At 39.3% G+C, this 19,728-nt stretch overlaps 1 protein-coding gene across 1 annotated transcript in view; it reads right to left on the bottom strand.

Annotated features, from left to right (window-relative positions):
* Positions 1–19,728, bottom strand: part of CRB1 (crumbs cell polarity complex component 1) — a 113,213-nt gene that overhangs the window by 5,897 nt on the left and 87,588 nt on the right. Inside the window, exons 13-15 of the mRNA XM_059822166.1 lie at positions 19,054–19,193; positions 14,104–14,207; positions 11,056–11,140 (exon numbers count right to left, since the gene is read on the bottom strand). Of these exons, the coding sequence (XP_059678149.1) occupies positions 11,056–11,140; positions 14,104–14,207; positions 19,054–19,193 (329 nt within the window). The remainder of the gene's footprint in view (positions 1–11,055; positions 11,141–14,103; positions 14,208–19,053; positions 19,194–19,728) is intronic.

Genomic DNA, 19,728 nt, shown 5'->3' with positions numbered 1-19,728 from the left:
GTTCCAATGTAAGTACCTTAAACGATCAGCACGTGAAATCCCTTTTCCATGAGGTTTTTTTCACCTTCACAAGCAAGTACCTATTGCTCTCCCTCCCATCAGGTGCTCTGCATGTGCTAAGCACCAGCCAGCGGGTCCCAAGAGCTGTGTTGACCTAGTTGTTGGGCTCCTGAGTTGAACCAATAATCCATTTTGGACTCGTTTAAAGAGAGCAGATTCATGTCCAGCTGAGCCAAACACTGCACAGGCTGCCGGAAGTGGCAAACAATTCTTAAAATTCTATACGCATCATCTATTTCCTTTAATTACTTTATCCTCTTTATGCTTTATCCTGGTTTCCTTCTTCATGCTGTTGTCCATGTGGGCACTCATCTGTGTTGCATGTGCCTGTACACAGTTATCATTCAGGCACTTGAATAAATTATTCCTTTCTGCTTTGGTACCTGTGGCAACAAAGGAGGCAGCACGTAGTGTCTGTGGCGCACCTTAGCTGACTTTCACTCTTTATCAGTAGTGAGGCCACCAACTCCTTTTCCTTCTGCATGCCTTACATCTCTTCAGTTTATCTTGTGGGCTTCAAAAGTGCATTTTCTGCGGCAGTCACATTGAACAGCCCTTCTTGCCTCTGTGTGTGAAGGAAGTTGCTCCTGAAAGGCGCGATATTTGCTGGTGCTTAACAAGCTTCAAGATTATCTGGTAAGAAAAGTATTTGAATTCCCTGAAACTGAGAAGCAGAAAGCAACAGAAAAAACTGACCTAGACAGACTGCTGCGGGCTTTCTCTCTCGTTTTGCTTCCTTAACGAATAAGAACAAGACCAGTTTGTAGAAGGACCAGATTCAGACTTGGAGCCTTGAATAGCTGATGAAGATCTCTGTGGCCTAAAGATGTGACTGCTTCCCCCTGCAGTCAGCCAGCCCGTAGCCCCAGTTCAGGCTGGCCTGTAGTCGTCACAGATCAGCTATGGTGCTGGTCACAGGTAGCTTTGCCTTCTGCATGCCAGGTAACGCCCCAAGGTAAGTATGACTTTTTCTCTCCACATCTTGGGGACTTCTCCCTCTGACACATGTCTAGTGGGAGGAGGCTGTCTGGTTGTTCCTCATCTATCTCTGTAGTCCTCTGAAAATCTGTCTATACTACAGAGTTGTAGATAGTCTTAAATTTTCATCATTGCCATTGCTCTTTCTCCCATCAGCCTCTGAGTTGTTTTCCTGATATCTGCAGGAAAAGACAATCCCATTGCTGGAGGGCATGAATGAGACCTTAAGTCCTATACGTACCTCTATGGACATTGCTGAAGACAAAACTTAGGTGACTACTACTGATGTGTGCAGAAGATCCACCGTATAATATATATATATAGGCAACTCACCTTGAAGAAGAACATTTGTAAGTAATCTTTTTTTTATTTCTCTATTTTCTGGCAGATATTATTGTCTGAATATTTTCTTAAAATGTCTCTGAAGGAATTACATTCACTACCACCTCTATTTAGTATACGTTTGTCTATAAAATGTAGTTTGAATAGTTTGTCTTGGTTGAAATGTGACAGTTTGAATGAATTCCTTCCTGGAAAATGTCAAATTTTACTTGTCTGACAATTCTTCTTGAAATCAAAGCACAAATGTAGAAAGCATTAGTGTTAGCAGCTATAACAATAAATTGATCATCTGGATTGACCAGTTTATAGAACAGAAAAATGTAATCTTTTTTATCAAGGAAGAACTACATCTCTGGTGCCCTGTCAGAAAATAAAGAAGATGGAGATGATTGAAGTCTAGGATTTATCTGGGCTTGCAAGGGAAGTGCCTCATTAAGAAATGCTGCCAGCCTCCCTCCTGACACATGAAGTCACACTGTTATGACACTACAGAAGTTAACGAGGAAGTTTGTTCTAATTATAGTGGAGCAAGAAATTGGAGATGGAGCTCTCTAAAGTGTTGAAACTAAATTGTAAAGCAGACTTCAGTTAAACAAGGGTGTTTGTTATTCACATTAGTCTTTATCTTCCAGTCAGATCAGCATACACAGACCTTCTCCTCCCCACATTATGCTGCAGGACCGTTCCTGGATCACTTGGAAACACTACTGCATTTAAATCAAAACAATTTTCCCCTCCTCAATGCTAGGACTTGCAGTAATGTTTGGCTCAGGTAACCTTCTACTTACAATATTAGCCTGTTGGACGTAGCTTTTCAGGCTCAGCAGCTCACTTTTAGGAATTCATCTCTAAAGAACAGGCTACATACAGTAACTATAATTTCTTTAACTACTTGTAGTATTGATGTCTGACTTATACTAAGTGTTTAATGGAAGAGGTCCAGCCATGAAAACAGTGGTATTTAGTAAGTTTGGGATGGTGTGTCTTAGGCAGAAGAAATAATATTTCTGGTTTTGGCCATGGTACTTTACGTGAGCTCAGCCATGGACCCAACAAAGCCAGAAGTATGTAAGTAGCCCCTTAAAATCACTATCAGATATTTTGCTGGATCAGTGTCTCACAGAGTATTAAATGCCTTTTCGCTCAGCCAGCAGAGTGTTGGTTATACACAGAGAAGTGATTTGGCTGGCAGTTTGGGAGGTAAGCTTTCATTAAGCTGTGGGCTTTGAGAAGACTCCTTGACAGCGTTTCTGCAGCAACTGCCAGTGCTAATTTTGTAAGTGTGCTCCAGATCTTTTTAAGATCATCTTGGTGATGCAGCACAGATTAAATGTGCAGCTCCAATGTGTTGTTATGAGATGCCTTTTAAAATTCTGTCGACAGACTCTGGTGTAGGAACTTCACCATCTGCTGCAATCTGAAAGGATAAGAGGGAAAATCTATAGCTGGTGCAAATCCAGGCAACCCATGCCGAAGAGGAGTGTGTCCCATAGCTGCTAAATTGCAGACTAGACAAATGTTTTAGTAAAGGTATCAGTCTCTGGAGTGTAACATCCCTTTCCAGTTTGGGAAATGCTTTGAGGTATCATATAGAATTATTGGGCAGGAGTGTTGATCTGCTCGAGGGTAGGAAGGCTCTGCAGAGGGATCTGGACAGGCTGGATCGATGGGCCCAGGCCAATTGTATGAGGTTCAACAAGGCCAAGGGCCGGGTCCCGTACTTGGGTCACAACAACCCCATGCAACGCTACAGGCTTGGGGACAAGTGGCTGGAAAGCTGCCGGGCAGAAAAGGACCTGGGGGTGCTGGTCGACAGCCGGCTGAATATGAGCCAGCAGTGTGCCCAGGTGGCCAAGAAGGCCAACGGCATCCTGGCCTGTATCAGAAATAGTGTGGCCAGCAGGAGTAGGGAGGTGATCGTGCCCCTGTACTCGGCGCTGGTGAGGCCGCACCTCGAATACTGTGTTCAGTTTTGGGCCCCTCACTACAAGAAGGACATTGAGGTGCTGGAGTGTGTCCAGAGAAGGGTGACGAAGCTGGTGAGGATTCTGGAGCACAAGTCTTATGAGGAGCGGCTGAGGGAACTGGGGTTGTTCAGGCTGGAGAAGAGGAGGCTGAGGGGAGACCTCATCGCTCTCTACAATTACCTGAAAGGGGGTTGCAGAGAGGTGGGTGTTGGTCTCGGTGACTAGTGACAGGACAAGAAGAAATGGCCTCAAGTTACGCCAGGGGAAGTTTAGGCTGCATATTAGGAATAATTATGGAGAGAGTGGTGAAGCATTGGAAGAGGCTGCCCAGGGAGGTGGTGGAGTCACCATCACTGGAAGTGTTCAAGGAATGTGTGGATGTGGCATCGCAGGACATGGTTTAGTGGGCATGGTGGTGTTGGTTGATGGTTGGACTTGATGATCTTACAGGTCTTTTCCAACCTTAGTGATTCTGTGATTTTTGTACATGGATAACATCACAGTGTATCAGGTGGTGTTTTTCCATAGGGGATAACTGCATCACAGCTTCAAGACAGCAAATTCTATATCAAGAAATCTTGGTGGTGGTTAAAAGCCTTATCACGCAAGCATCTTGCAGGAAGGAATGGTTGACATTTAAAATCAAAAGACTGTCACTGAAAACAGTAATTTTCTGTCATTGCCCTGCTCATAGGCTGAGTTTACTGCATCCCTATAGTTGGCACAGTAGAAATGACTCCTGAAGTGGGAAGAACAGACAGCAGTGGCCTTTGGAGGAAGTCTGTTCCTGTTGTGATGGGAAGGTGAAGTGGGTGGGAGGAGGTCAGTAGGTTAAACCCAAAAGCAGGACAAGAACAGAAAAAGATGCTGTAGCGCTGAAGATGATGGCAGGACAGCTCCCAAGGAAAAAAGGTGAAGAGAGATTCAGTAGACAGAGAGAAATAGAATTATGAGAAAGAACAATGGATTTCAAAACTGTTTTCTTCATTGATTGCATAGGTGTTGAGCAGACTGGCATATGAAGGATGGTGTTATAATATTCAGGATGGGGCTGAGGGGAATGAGAGCGTTTGGATAAGAGGACAGGGCAGGGAACGATAACATAGGCTGCCAACAGCTATGCCAAGGGTGAAACTAACCCATTTCTAATGCAAACTTTTGATTTTCTGAGTTTTGCACATATTCTCTCTCACTCTGAATCCAGATTCCGATCTTTTCTGTATTAGGGAAAAAAAATGAGACATTTTGCTGAGGTATTCGCAATCTTAAAGCACAAAGCCCATTTAAGTGAATACCTGCATGTTGTTTCTTCTCACTAATATGTTTCCATGCACATTGTTTTCACCAGGCATGATTCATATGTGCATTATCAATTTTGGTTTACTTTAACAGAGTTGCACAATCTGGATTGTGGGCACAGAACTGGTTGCTCAAAACTCCACTTTCCAGCACACAACAGTTGAGGTTAGAGATCTCTTTAATTAGTGATCCTAGTGGTAGATGTTCTTTTATTTCTGTAATCAGACCTTTGAGAACAGCACTAAGTACCCATCGAAGACTTGCATCACATACAGAAGCAGCCATGCTCTGTGAGCTCTGGTCCCTGACTGTGATGATGTGAAGCAGGGTGGTCTATCACGCTCGGGTCCTGGTTCTCTGTAAGAATGGGTGCAACCTGGGCTGAAACCGTCAGTCTTGCTTCTTCCCAATTCCTGGGGCAGTAAGAAACTGCGCTGTCCAATGGTGCGTAATAGGTGGGTCAGCGGTGTATGGTATAGCAGAGACAGTGTTATGACTCCTGTTTTATTTCGTAATTGCTGGATACTTTCCATCCCTACTTCTCCGCTAATAAGCTCAGCCTACAATCTTAAAACTGTTTCATGAAATTCTTCTTCCTATTTGGTGCTAAGCTCCTGCAAAACAGCCATGTGTTGCTACCTAGCATTAATATTATGCTGTCAAGTGGTGATGAAGTAAGTAGCTATTTGACTGTTTCACACTGTCAGACAACAAGGTATCAAGTCAACAGCTAGCCTTTGTTGGGTGCAGCACTTCGATTGCAGCCATCTCATGCTTCCAACTGTAAATATTAATGGTATAAGATAGACCTTTATTGGCTGCATAATACTTGCCTTAGCACGCTACATGACACTGTCGCGTTACTTAGCTAATTATATTCCTCGATAAAAATTTTGAGTATGTTTTTATCCCACTGACTTTTTTTCTAGTAGAAAGTTGATTAGAGACAACAAACATCATTACATTTTAGCTTCGGGAAAGACTTTGGAATAGATGCATACATGAAAAGTGTAAATGGAAAAAAAAAATCTATAAACCTCTATGTCAATAACTACTCCTTGAAACCCTGTTTTAATCTTGATCCAGATGTTTGATTTGTCAGTGATCTTATTGTTTCTTGTGGCTTTTTTTCTTTTTAGTGTACTTACGTCATGTTGATAGGAACATATGAGTCTGTCTCTACCTGTGAACCTTAACTCTGTCCGCAGGGATTCTTGGATAAAGTACTGCATACCTAATACAGTATCTCATAATTATATTAATATTGTTAGTATTCAACAGGTTTGCACCTGAATGTGGTTTGGATGAAGCCAACTCTAATAATTGCTTTTTGGATATCTGCTGAAGACGGAAGTGGTTTATGAAGTCTCTTTCTATGTTACAGCCAGCACAGTACATGAGAAAAAGGTCTCTAAAAAGACATTAGAGATTTCTCTTAACTTTCTACTCCATGCTTTTACCTTACTGCCACCTAAAGATAACTAACAGAAAATACATTTTACTTCAGATTAGAGAGATTTACTCTAACATGTTAGGAAGTAATGGCAGCCTTGTCAATGTATTTCTTTTAAGAAGATTTCCTACACTTTCAGAAGATTTTCTTGAAGATCATACTTCTTGAAGATAGGAAAGAAATCTGCTGGCTCAGCTCACTGAATTTATCTCTGCTGCTCCAAGGCAAGGCGCATTGACTATGAGTGTGACTCAACCCTACTTCTAGCCAGATGATTAATTTAGATCTGGGGGCTCCTCAAGACAGGCTGAAAGTAGCATTTTCTACAATGTGTGGAGTCAGGTCAAAATCCAGGTGTAAGCTATTTCTGATATAACCCCCCTTTTGATTCCACCTTTCTCAGATACCGGAGTTGAACAGGCAGCCTAAGCCGTTCTTCTTTCTCAGCTCCATCCTTGATGCCTTATTTCTTAAATAGTATCTTTCAGTTTGGAGATCCCCTTTAAAGCAGGCCAGTATCCTTTTGTCAGAGGGGAAAACTGAAGCATGAAATAGAGACACGATTAGCTTATGATCAGTTAGGCAACCCAAGTTGGAAATGGTAATTGAATTTAATCTCTTCGTACTGCCTAAGCACTGCCTGCACAAATAGCTGCGATCAGTCCCTACTACTCATATCAGGGCAGTGCAGCCCTGCCCAGCTCCAACACTCCTGTTGAGAATGAGAACTGGCAAGGTCTGGGAGATAGGCCATCCCCTGCCGTAATCCCATTCTGAAGTCCCACAGACCTGAAGCTTTGCTTAGTTGCTGTCTTTACTTTTTATACCACAAATAAGCTATTTAATTCAACTAATAATTTAATCAGTGATTTCCAAGATGCTTCTTTATGGCTCCAAGTAACTCTTCTGATTGATACTTGCGTGCTTCCTTAGAATACTTCCAATCTCGTACTTATTTCAAGATCGGTAAGGTAACCACGAAATCAAGCAAGTTATAGATAATTTTGGAAGAAATGTCACATATGAGCATTTTCTTCTGGGAAAATACTTCAACTTTCTCTTTCATCATTGGTTTGGGAGAGGATGAAAAAAGTGATCATAAGCTAGGAATTTTTGACTCAAAACTTTCTCGAGGTGAAAGATGTCGATTTGGGGTTCTGGGTCCAGGACAGTTACCCTCCAACCAGCCTGTGCATCAGACCCGAGTGCTTCTTTGGGGAAGGGAGAGCTGAGTATTGGAGGGAAATATCGCTTCTGTGCAAACTCCATCTAGAGAACTTCACTGTTTCAAAGACAGCAACAGGTTTATTTCTGCTTTATTTATAGAACTATATAATACTCTATTTATTTTTTGAAGTGTTGTGGTTAAAATACCCTGGGGTAGAATTTTGGTCTCTCTCTCCCTGTTCAGTTCCTAGTAAAGGACAAGATAATAACACTTCTGTACCTTACAGATGTGCCACAAGCATTCACTTTAAATAATGAAGTCATTCTTACTGAGCTAAGATAGAGTCCAGGTGTTCAGTACTGTCCCCATCTATATGATTTTTACAAATCCATTTTACTTACAATTTTCCTACTTGTGTAGTAATTTTGTTTCCCTCAGTATCACTTTGTGCCTCCAGGATCGCCTCCAAACACACCTTTTTTGGTGGCTTCAAGGAATGTTAGGCAACAGTGACAGCACTGAGGTTTTCTTTGGGACTTATTTCTGCACTGGCTTCTCCAGAGAGATCCTCAGCAACCCCTGAGGTTCCCTGACAATATCACATACTGAAAGGATGAGGAAAAGTTTGCGTAGGGATAATAACTTCCAAATCTGCAGAAAGCGACAGAAGACACCAGCTTTTACTAGTGGGTTTAGGTCTACCATGAAGGACGTGTTACACTTTCATATGTGTAGAAACCAAGCATTTTCTTGTGGCCTGAATAAGTTTTGTGTTTGATTAAAGAAAGCAATGAAATAAGAAAGGACCGAATGAAATTTTCCATGAGACACAGCACAGTGTCTCATGTGAGTCTCATGTGCAATATGCTGCATAAGTTCACAAAACAGTAGGCTTTGGGATAAAAAAAAGATAACGGTTACATCGCTATATAAACTCTGCAGAGGAGATGTATACCTACACTGCCGTTTCACTGAGGGATTCGAGTCAGCCCAGATTAGAGGACCAAACAACTTCTCAGACAAGAGGGAAAAGAGTCCTGTCCCTTGGGGGATAAGAAGAGCGCAGCGTGTGAGCGTTAGCAGTGCTGCACCAGACAGCGCTGTCCTCCCTTAGGCTCCGAGACGGCTTCTGTGAGTTATGCTCTGAAGAGCCACTGGCTTAGCAAGTTTAAGTCCAGTAGACAAGATCCCAGTCCAGTACCCACTGGCCTAAAGAGAAATCTTCGTTTATTTCAGTAATGTATAAATCAGACCCCAAACTATTTATGTGCTTGAGAATCTCCAAAATCCCTACCCTAGCATTTCACAAGGTCCACCAACGACCAAAGTTGTCTGTGGTGGTGCAAAATCTGTTCACATTAAATAATTACAAATGTTTGTAAAGCTGCTGATTCTCTTGTCCTTTCCACTGAATTATAGCAGTATCACTTTTTTTTAATTTGAGTGCTCTTATTCTTCCTGAAAAGTGAATAATCTTTTCTACCAAATGTTGTTTGAATAAATTTGAGGACTGGTGTATTTGCTGCACAGTTAGTTTGGTACAAAGCTCACATATTTGTGTAACAAGCTCTGCCTCTCATTTAAGTGGCTCTGTATATCAAAACAGATAAGTGTTCCTGATGATTTGAACATATTGAAAAAGTTTTTCAGATCCTCAAGAACAGGAGTTCTTTTTATTACTTTTTAGTGGAAAAACATTCTATAGGCCTAGTAAAGTGTGCAAAAATTTTTCAGACATTATGAGGAATGGAATTTCATAACAAGAACTGAAAAATACTCTGCACAAGAATGTCCTCTACAGGCAGAGTTTATCAAGAGATATGTAGGCAGCCTTATTTTATCTGGAAACAACATATTTTCATGGACCTTTGATAGTAATCTTATGATCATATGATTAGTTTCCGAGACATTAACACTAGCCTACAAGATGCATTTGTTATGCTAAGCTAGTATGTCCATGGCATTCAGGAGCTTTAGCACTATCATGGTCTAAATAAAGTAATGGTTGGAATCGAGGACCATGGTTCCCATTCAGGTACCTGAATAAATGTGGGTAGATTTCCTGAAGTGCTTAATCAGTAGTAGCTGGGAAATCTCCATATTTACCCTTTATCTGGCATCCTTCATATATATAAACATATCTAAGGTGCAGGTAACTCTTGGTCTTTCTAATTGTAAAGGTGATGAATGAGCTTCCTCTGAAGCCACGCTGGTCCTGATCTGTCAATAAATCCCATGTAAAGCCTCACACCCGTGCTTCAGTTCTGTTAATTTTGGTGGAGAGGACAAATACTGAATCCCAAGAGATTGCTGGCACCATGCACTCAGTATGTTATCTTTTCCATCATAAACTCCTTAACTTCTGCCCAGTTTCTTTTTCTTTTTGTAAGCACTCAGGTGAAAGCCCAAACTGTATTTTTCAGCTTGAAAGTGAGGTTGGAGTTTTATTTTGTCTAGAAACTTCTGATCAGTTAAGTCATTGAAATTTATGGATTTAAAACAGATTTATGGTCTGGTTTCAGTCAGTATTGGGTCAAGATGCTCAGCAAATAGAAAGCATCTTACTGTGCAAAAGTAGCCATAGGTGACTAATGCCTGCTGTTGGGGTATCACTGCTGCTTTGCTGTTTTCTAGATAAATATCCATATTTTTTTAAAAACAAAGTTTCAAAAATTTACCACTGAACATTGCTTCATTTCCATTTTCAGTGGAAAACAGACACCAAAATACAAACAAAAGTCTTTTCAATACTTGCAGCAAAATGATTTTCTCATCACTTGTATTTTAAGAAGCAAAGTAAATGGAAACATGCAAAGTTTCAGCATTAGATAATAGCAGTAGCCAGAAACACCAGAATTACCAAAATGTTCATTCCTGTTTGGATAGTCTTTAGGATGAGATCAGAGTTACACTTTTTATCTGCAGAGATACCTGGAAGACAGAAGTATTTGTTCTTGCTCTTACTTTTCTTTCTTTTTTTTATTTTTTTTGAAAGTAGATTATTGTTTTCATAATTATGAGTTAATTGTTCTAAAGCAACTTTCAGAATACCTTCCCTCAGTGCTAAGCCTGCTGCATATTTGAAGATAGAAAAAAGTAGATAAAAGAGAAAAGAACATTGTCTCATGAAACATATGAGAAAAAAGAGGTAAAATTTAGTATCTGAACAATGCAGGCATGGAGTGCATGAATGTCTTATAAAGTGAGCAATGACTGAAGTAAATGCCCATGTGATACGAATGTGAGTCTACAGGGAAAACATCAGAAGGTGAGAAAGAGGAAAACAATGCCATTGCAACATAAAGGATGGTGTACAGACAAAATGTGTTAGTCTGAATACTAAACGTGTTATGTGAATACCGTACTTGAGCTGATTCCTATACTGCAGAGTGTTATGCTGTCATATGTCATCTGGGCTCCCTTTTCTGCTTATATTTACCATGCACATTAAATATTCAACTGCTTCTCACTGATGCGTGCAGTAACGCTGGCCTTGTGAGGAGTTTTCTTGTCTTTCCAGCTAAGACACATCGGATAACCTCATTGTCTTTGCATCCTAATGTTTTTGTACCTTATGTTATGACACGTATTAAATGTGTTTCTTGCAATATCCTTTTAGAAGTTTTAGTTAAATCCTGTGTTTTGAATACAGACTAATAGAAAATAGCAAAGGATATTAAGGGGCTGTTCTGCTCTGAAAAACAACTGTAAAAATGGCATTGTGACATTTCCAATGACTTCCACAGCAAAGCTGCTCATTTTACAAATCTAAAGATGTTTCTTCTTACCCCGCATTTGACCTGGCATAGGAATAAAGCTGCCTTCTCTCTGGCTCCTACCATCAATGGTAAGGATTCTGCCATGATGGGTGATCTACAACCATGCAAATGACATGAAAACAAATAAATTCCAGCTTTTTCCCTGCACAGTTACGCTGACTCTGCTAGGCTAATAAAAATAGTAAAAACTTACTTCAGTCAATGAAATAATATTATTCCAATAACCTATCATCAGACTGTAATAAGTTTACCTGTGCTGTACAGTCTTTTTCTCCAAATAGCTGACATGATGAAGGTTTTCTCAAAGTAAGGTACTACAGAGAATAAATCAGAAGAACCAGGGAAATACCCTTTATGGTTCCAGCAGCAGCCTTACAGAATGTAGGTTATATAGACCAGACTGCTTAGTTCCTTCCTGCAGTCTGCTCCCTATCTAGATCTCAGGAGCATCAGGAAAGCTGATAGGTGAGAGTCGGCTTCTGTTTGTTGATAGTTCTCCTAACCCACAGCTTGCTTCCCACTTGGGAAAGAAAGCCAGCAGGAGTGTGTCATAGGCTGGCTATGCTGGCCAGGGCTGTGGAGGCTGAGGGCATCAGTTTTGAACAGGGGTTCAGTCCTCTCTCCTTTGATCCTTGAGTACCACTGGCTTCAGTATGATTTTAGAGCATGTAAATGAGTGGTTTTAAATATCTCTGATTTCATGGGGTCATATTATTGAGAGGCAAGGACCTCAAACGCAGTGGAGTTAGCTACACAGAACAGGGAATTTCAGAAAAATGGTTTAATTTTGAAAATACTTTACTGTACATATTAGTCTTTCTCAGCAGGCTGCAAGAGCACTGGAGAAGACAAAAGTCACAGTAGATGCAAACGTGCTCACTTACTAAGACATCAGTCTGATGGTCCCCAATGGCTTGACCTAATCTTGCTGCCTGGAGTCACATCATACGAGGGGAACCTGGAGCTGACCTCCATGTATGGTGAGACCCTCTGTTCACTCTCTGCAGGTTATAACAGCTGGCATAAGCTTTTCAGTGACCCAGGGCACCCACAGCTCCTCAGCTAGTGCTGTGGAGGAGCAATCGGTCAGTGGCTTATCTGAATATCAGGGTCGTAGCACTTCTCGGTTGCAGTTGACTTACCCAGCTTTACTTCTTCATTTCACCACACTCCTGAGGCTGAATATTATTGTCTTAGTTTTGCCGACATTGAGCATTCAAGCTTAGGCTAAGAAGAAAAATTATTACATTGCCTTAAAATAATTATATTTTAATATGAAAAATATTTTTAGAATTCTGTGTTGCATTTCTGGCCTTCCATGGCTCTTAAAACCTCCTTCAAGCTTGGGAGGGCTAGCAACTTATCGTCTTTCATGGAGGCTGAAATCTGTGTGTTGGAGCGTAAACATGAGACATCTAGGGCAGAATCGTTACTTCAGGCTGAAGGTGTTGACAATATTGCTATCCTAGTTTCACAAATGAACAAACTCTGAAGTATGGAAATGTCTAACCATCTGCAGTAGGGAAGAGCATAAATTCAGGATAAGAACAGATCTATACTGATCACAAAGAGAACGAAGTTCTTTCACCAAATACTTTCCCTTACAAGTGTGTAAATTTCTTCTTTGGGATTTTTGTTTGTTTTTTGCATTCAAAGAAGCAGAATGCTAATACTGCTCTTGCACTCAGTCTCCTAATATTGAGAAGTTTTCTGCTGGAAAGAGGAGGTGAAACATTGGGTTTTTTTTTCTTTTCAAATAATATCCTAAAATTCTTCTAAATTGTTTGCAACCTCAAGACATAAACTGGTGAGAACACTGGCTCAGAACAGATGCAGTGTGAAAACTAACCTGCATGACTGTATTTGCCATTGTATTGCTCTATAGGTTGTGAAAATAAAATATTGTTTCTCTGTATAACAGCAAGATAGAGATATACAAGAGCAAAACAAACAGGTAAGGCCACAGTGAGATTGAGGTGAAAATGGTATAGTTGTTACATTCCTGATGGCCACATCTTTTAGTCAAATGGTAATTATCCATTAATAGCCTCATAAGTACGAATATGTAAATAGCTATGGAATGCATTATTCATGATTCACCAGGCATTAATTATTGTAATTAAGTATCATTTGCTATGTTCATATTACTAACCCTTGCAGTTAATGAATACATTAGCTAATAGCTGTAGAGCAGATTCAATCAAAATTCTGCGTGTCTGTGCTATGGAAGCCTGAGAGAGTTTTATTGAATTTAGATTCAATATTGAACATATCTTACATGCTTATCAGTGTATTTTTAATGACATTAAATGTGAATCGTAACCTCCAGTGCATGATGCTTGTCCTTGCGCCCAGGAGGATGGAATGGTACCAGCTGCAAGAGGACATGAAAGCAGCAGTGGTGCACATCAGAGCACATAGCAGTAGCTACCTTAAGCAGAACTTTAATTCTGGGACATGAAATCCACCACCACTTTCAAGTTTCATGTATATTCACGTGTACAATAGGAGAGGGTATGCTTTGTGAGGAAGTGCTGTCCCAACGGTGCAGCTGATGACAACGTTCAAGAAACAATTTCAAAGTACAGACTGAGCTGTTTGACAGTCGGTGCAGGGATGAGCCTGCCTTTTGCTAGCACAAGCAGAACAGAGCACTAGCAGGATGTGCTCTTGAGCCTAATGGGGCCTCGGGGCTCTCTTGAAACACAAAGTAAAAGGAACCACCAAACTCTGCATTTATTTTTTTTTTTTTTCACTCTCCAGAGATCTATTTCAGATAATAGTCATCTAAGTAACACAAAAAGAAGACTTACTGGAGGAATTTTGTGGCTTTTTTGGGCTGTAGTTCTTAGAACCAGGGTTTGTGGTTCTTGAAGTAGAAATTTTGAAGAATTTCTCTTTGCAAACAGAAGTTTCCTTATTTCTAAGGAGAATCACTAACTCAAATATAAAATGTAAGTTCAAGTGCTAGAAGTTAATAGATACAGGTAAAGTGCTCCTTTGGCTGGCCTTTTAGGTGTCAGGCCAGGAAAAATGTTTGCAATGAAAGAATGAAACTTGATTTCATCACTGCGAGCTTGAAGCAGATTTTTTCCTATTTTTAGTTTCACCAACATACTGTAGTCACATGCACTGAGTAAATTGAGTATTGGATCTAGTTTCTTAAAAATTCAATGTTCTGGGAGCAAGAGAATTCAAGTAATCACACAATATCAAGGATATTTTCTGATTCACAAACACATGGGCTCTTTGTAGTTAAAATTGTTATAGGATACTGCTGGCAGAGTCCGAATTAGAGCACTTGCAGAGGAGAGTCAGTTACAGAGCCTGGTTTTTTAAAGGTCACAAGGAGGAGCTATTGTCAGTAAAGCAACTCTGTCATTCCCTGTGTATACTTCCCCAGTGAAACACCTCTCGTGTTTGCCAAACACATTAAAGAATACTCTTTCATTCACCCCACAGCTGATGCAAATCCCTTTGCTCTTCCTTCCAGTACCTCCATCACTGCTGTCTTTCCCTTCTTTTCAGAAATCTTACTTCTTCCTCAAGCCCGAACACTGGTACTTCTCATTACCCATATTTCTGAACGACCGTCACTGGGGTCTGAAAAACAATTTGAATCTTAGTATCAAAATATAGGGGCATCCATTACAGATAATATCAGTATTTAACATCACAAGCCATGCCTCCAAAAATCATGACCTTGCTTGTTGGCTTTCTTTCATTTGCATGTCTGGTATCCCTCCTCTAATTTTGAGCATATTGAGACGATGGTTTTCCAAGCTCTTCTCAACACCCAAAATGGTATGACACTTTTTTTTACTTTCTTCTTTTTTTTTAAATTAATACTGAGGTTCTTACAAAAGCATGAACTTGTCTGTGAGTCTGTGTTCTAAATAAAAAATCAAATATTTAAAGATTTGCAGTAAAACTGCAACACTGGAGATGTATGAAGATCTTGCTGTTATATCTTAAACATGAATAATGGCCTTTTCAACCTCTCGAATTCTAAAGAATCTTAGCAATTGGATGAATTTACAAAAAAATTAGTGTCATTATTAATCCAGCTGTTTTTTCATGTTTGCTTCTATAGCTCTTTCCCTTTAAATGTCCTACATGTGCATTTCTTTTAAAAATACACACATATAGTCAAGAAAGTTATTTTAATTAATCTGGCATTTGTTTCTTTATTTTTTGACCTTTTAAATTAGAAATATCAAGTCTGTTCTCCACTGAGTGTGTTGGAAGACCTGTGCATGGGACAGGTCCAGCCTATGGGTTGTGATAGCTCAATGGAAAGGGATGATCCATCAAAATGTTAACAGAGACCTCGTAATGCTCAACAGTTTTGTAAATATTGACAGCATGTAAGGAGGAACCAAGTAATAAGAGTCACTTTAAGCCATGTGGATAAAATCCCTTCCTCTCTGAATCATTGGTCTGGGGGCTTGTTTAGTTGTGCTCTGTAAGGTACACGAGCTACCCAGCTGAGGTAGTCACCTTTGATGGGTAACACAGTATTGCAGCTGAAGTGGTTCGAGCGGCTGAACCGCTTCATTGGGAAGCACCTGGGCCTGCACTGTCAGCACTCCTGGAGAAAACATAGGGAAGGTACAACCTTAGTTTTTGTGTGGTGTACATGTAAAGTGCAAACGTTCAGAAAACATGGCACATTTAAAGCAAATGAATAGAGTCATTAGCAGAAAATGAGGAGTAGACATAAAGAGACGAAGGCAGAAGGTTTATTTTGTGTATAAAGGTAGGAGAGTTATGTACACGTGCACAATGGAGTTGAGAATACAGAAATACAAAGAGAAAAGGAGCAGCATTTCTGAAGTCAGGGGATGTTTCATGATGACAAGGCATTAGAGGAAGGAAAGAATTCAATTACAGGTGTGTACTCAGAAAAAGAAAGACTGTATTGATGCTTTGCTAATAGATTCTAGATTAATAACTTGCATATTCCTGTAAATCCATATAAAACCTGTATTTAATATTGTATGTACACTCTTATATCAAGTTTCTATTATTGAAGAGAAAGAATTTTGGAATCTCTATACAGATGTATTCTTTGTTTTTCATATTATGTCTATAGCTATAGTATGTCAGACATACTGTTATGACATGTATTGCTTTCTAGCTTTCTTCAACATTCATACCAGGATTAAATTTTTGCTTATTGTAGTGTATCCTGTAGTATATATTCTATAAAGTACAAAATAACTTGATTTATTTATGTGGGAGCTGAACTAAACCCAGTGAGAAAAAAACCCCAAAACTTCATTGTGATTTTCTTAATTTTGATTTTTAAAAAAAACTTGGTTTGAACAGCTTTGGTTAGTAGTATCAGTTTTTTCATGTGAATTTTCAAAAATTTCTTATTTCTTTGCTTTTAGTTAGCATTCTGAAATGATATGATGGTTTTCATTTCAAGTTATTTGTGTTTAAATTTTTCATTTTTCATTTCAATGATACTGAAACAAGTAACATTTTTAGCTGCGATTAAATGAAAACTACAGTTTGGAATAAAATTCTTAGCATAATACATTGTTTATTATTTTAAATGTCTCTATATGAAGGAAAATTGACATTTTAACTCAAAACAAGGGGAATGTTTGAATTTTGTTTTGTCTTACTTTGATATTTTAAACTAAAATGCAGACATTTCACACAGAAATATTGATTTAATTTAAAAAAAAATTCCTCTGACATTGTAAGTTTTATCATATTACTTTATCTGGAATAAAAAACTAATTTTCCCAAACTGTATTTTCATTGAAAAAAACCGCAGTTTGGTTTTGGTTTGTTGTCCTTGCCTGTGTTATATAATTCATGATATTACATGTGATTCTCAGTAAGTAAGACAACTAAACCTACATCTGAAGGAATGCACAGTTTTGTTTCTGACACTGCTACATTAATTTCATCCCCAGTGCTGGAATATGCATTCCCATCTTTTGTTTATTGTTTGCTTACAAAGAGGAAATGAAATTTTAGCTGAATGATTTTTTTTTTTTTTTTTTTTTTTTTAATATTAGCAAGAAAATTACCCCAATCACTTTTCTGGTATGATAAAGACAGTAAAGAAATTATCCTCATGTAATAAAATTATTATAAGTAAATATATTGTGTTTAAGTTTTAATACTAAGGCAGGTGCTTGAGACAGGAATATGTGACGTATCACAGGGATGAATCATGGTATTTTCCATAAATGTGCAAAAAATGTGCTTGGGGTTTTTTTCCCCCTGAAAACAGGAGTAGACTTTTTAATAACACCAGTGTTGCTGCAATTATGCACTGAATGGTATTCAGAAAAATAACAGACTTTGGAACATTTATGAAAGGTGGGAAATAAAAAATAGAGGCTTGATTCCCAGGCAGTGACTTCTGCTAGATCCTGCTGTTGCAAAACATGAACCTTAACATCTCCCTTACACACATTTTAAGGTGCCTTACTGCAACTGTAGACTCAAAGGTGGGATTTGCTCTTCGTGAACACTCCAAGTCCAATCCACAGCAAGTTGAGTAGGGCTGAAGAAACAAGATCAGGTTTGAAGCGGGGAAACTGTAATAGCAGTGGGCTCAAGGACTCCTGCAAAAATCAGCTGTTCCCTCTGGAGTCATAAAACTTCATTGTATAATGTCAGCCTTTCCTGTAAGTCTGCTACATGCCGTATCACTTAATAATAAAACACCACCTTACACTTACTCTTTTGAATTATCACTCAAGGACACTATTTAAATGACCTAGAAGAATACAGAATCTATACAAATATAATATGATCATGAATGCCCAAATAAATGGTTGCACCATTCATAAATGGTTTTTGCCTTAATGAATTGTTCAGAAAAACAAAACCTCACTTTTCTCTACTGTTTTGTATTTAACAATGAACTTCAGTTGTGTCTATACTCTCAAAGGCAACTACATAGATATTTTGCTATTAGATTTCTTACTAAAGCTCCTGGTATTCATAAATTTTAGGCCCCTTATTTTCGTTCTTTAAAGAATCCATGGACAACCCATCAACCGAACTACCTTGATTGCTTCCTAAGAAGGGAAAAAACCCCAACATATTTTTGTCTGATGACACTCATATCTATTGATGTATAACATAGATTTACTTAAAGTTGTAGAAATCTTTGAATAAACAACAAATCTATGATTTTAAAATCTGATATACTTACTGGGCATTTCTTGAAAGATTGATGAAGGTTAAGACAGCTGTATTTTATCTCAGTATAAGATACTGGAGATGTATAGGCTACAGGAGCAGAGGTTCAGGATTGGTGATATCGGTGCAGGATTGCCACTAGTTCAAATGGATGTAAGAGTGTGCTCAGTATGTTGCCAGTTGCTAATTCAAACAATTATCTAATTATCAAAAAATGTCATACATGATTTCACAGGCATGAGACCAAACTGTGAAAGAAACAGCAATGAACAAGGTATGTGATGCAAAGATAGTGACCATCTGTAAGACTTAATGGTAAAATTAGCTGTATTGAAGGCAGTGGATTTTTGCCACTCATTGCCACAGGGTTTGAATGCCACCATCAGCATATCTTACAGTTCTCGTTAATATCTATCGCCTGTTGGTGTGTCCCACTGTTGCCCACTGGCAGTGTGTATGTGGTGAAATGCTCTGGGGGAGGTGGGATGAAACACTTTTTAAGATCTGCTAATGTTTGTTCTAAAATTCTGCTAATGTTTGTTCTAAAATTAAGTGAAAGAATTAAAACACATCCAAAGCGATTCATAGAAAATCGTTCAAAGAAATATAAAACAATTTGTAAAACTCTGATGTTCAAATTGCTTTGCTGAGCTCTTTGGTCAAGGCATCTTCTGCTGCATTAAAATACAAAAGTTTAAAGACTGCTTAATAATCTTCCTGTTCGCCCCACTCGACTGCTGGATCATCATCCATTCGTAGAATAAGATAGGAGAGAAGCTGAAAGAGATTCTGCCATAACAGTAATGAGACAAAAAAGGAGAGGTCGCTTACATCTATCTCACAGCGGTCTCCGGCATAGTTCACATCGCAGAGGCAGTGGAACTTGTTGAGTAGGTTCTGGCAGAGGCCCCCGTTCAGACACGGGTCGGAGCTGCACTCATCAATGTCCTTTTCACACCTGGAGGAAAGACAGCAAACAGTGAGTATCTGAAATCACAAATAAAATGCGCTGAATGGGCACATTTTTAATCCAGAAGCTTTTGGGGGAAGGGAGAGGAGGATGCTCTATTTGAAATCTGTGGCATACTTCCACACATGTTTATGATTTTATTAACTACCTGATTAGCTACACTCAAATCCTGGACTTCCTGTATTGTTTTCAAACACAGATAGTTAAGCCGGAAATTTCATCTCCATAGAGCACTTCATAGTTAATGGTGCTTAGCACTGTAAAATGAAAGTTTATGTATGATTTTAGAGCTAGATCTGGTGCGAGTCCTGCCGACAGCTTGCTTATCCTTTTTCATTGCTACAGGGAGCTGAGGGCACATTTTCCTTCTCAGTAGTCTGGATGTAAGTCAAACAACTATGTGTTTTTCCCAGCTGAGTGCCCCTGGGAATGCTCACCTGCTTTTTTTTCTCAATTCAAAATGCCAGTAGATGCTCAGCAGAATCTCCTATACGGTCTCTCTGAGGACACGGGCCCCGAGAATGGTAAGAATGGTG

Source organism: Gavia stellata, chromosome 10 (genome assembly GCF_030936135.1).
Source record: "Gavia stellata isolate bGavSte3 chromosome 10, bGavSte3.hap2, whole genome shotgun sequence".
Classification (NCBI taxonomy): Eukaryota; Metazoa; Chordata; class Aves; order Gaviiformes; family Gaviidae; genus Gavia; species Gavia stellata.
This window is presented reverse-complemented; position numbering and strand designations above follow the sequence as displayed.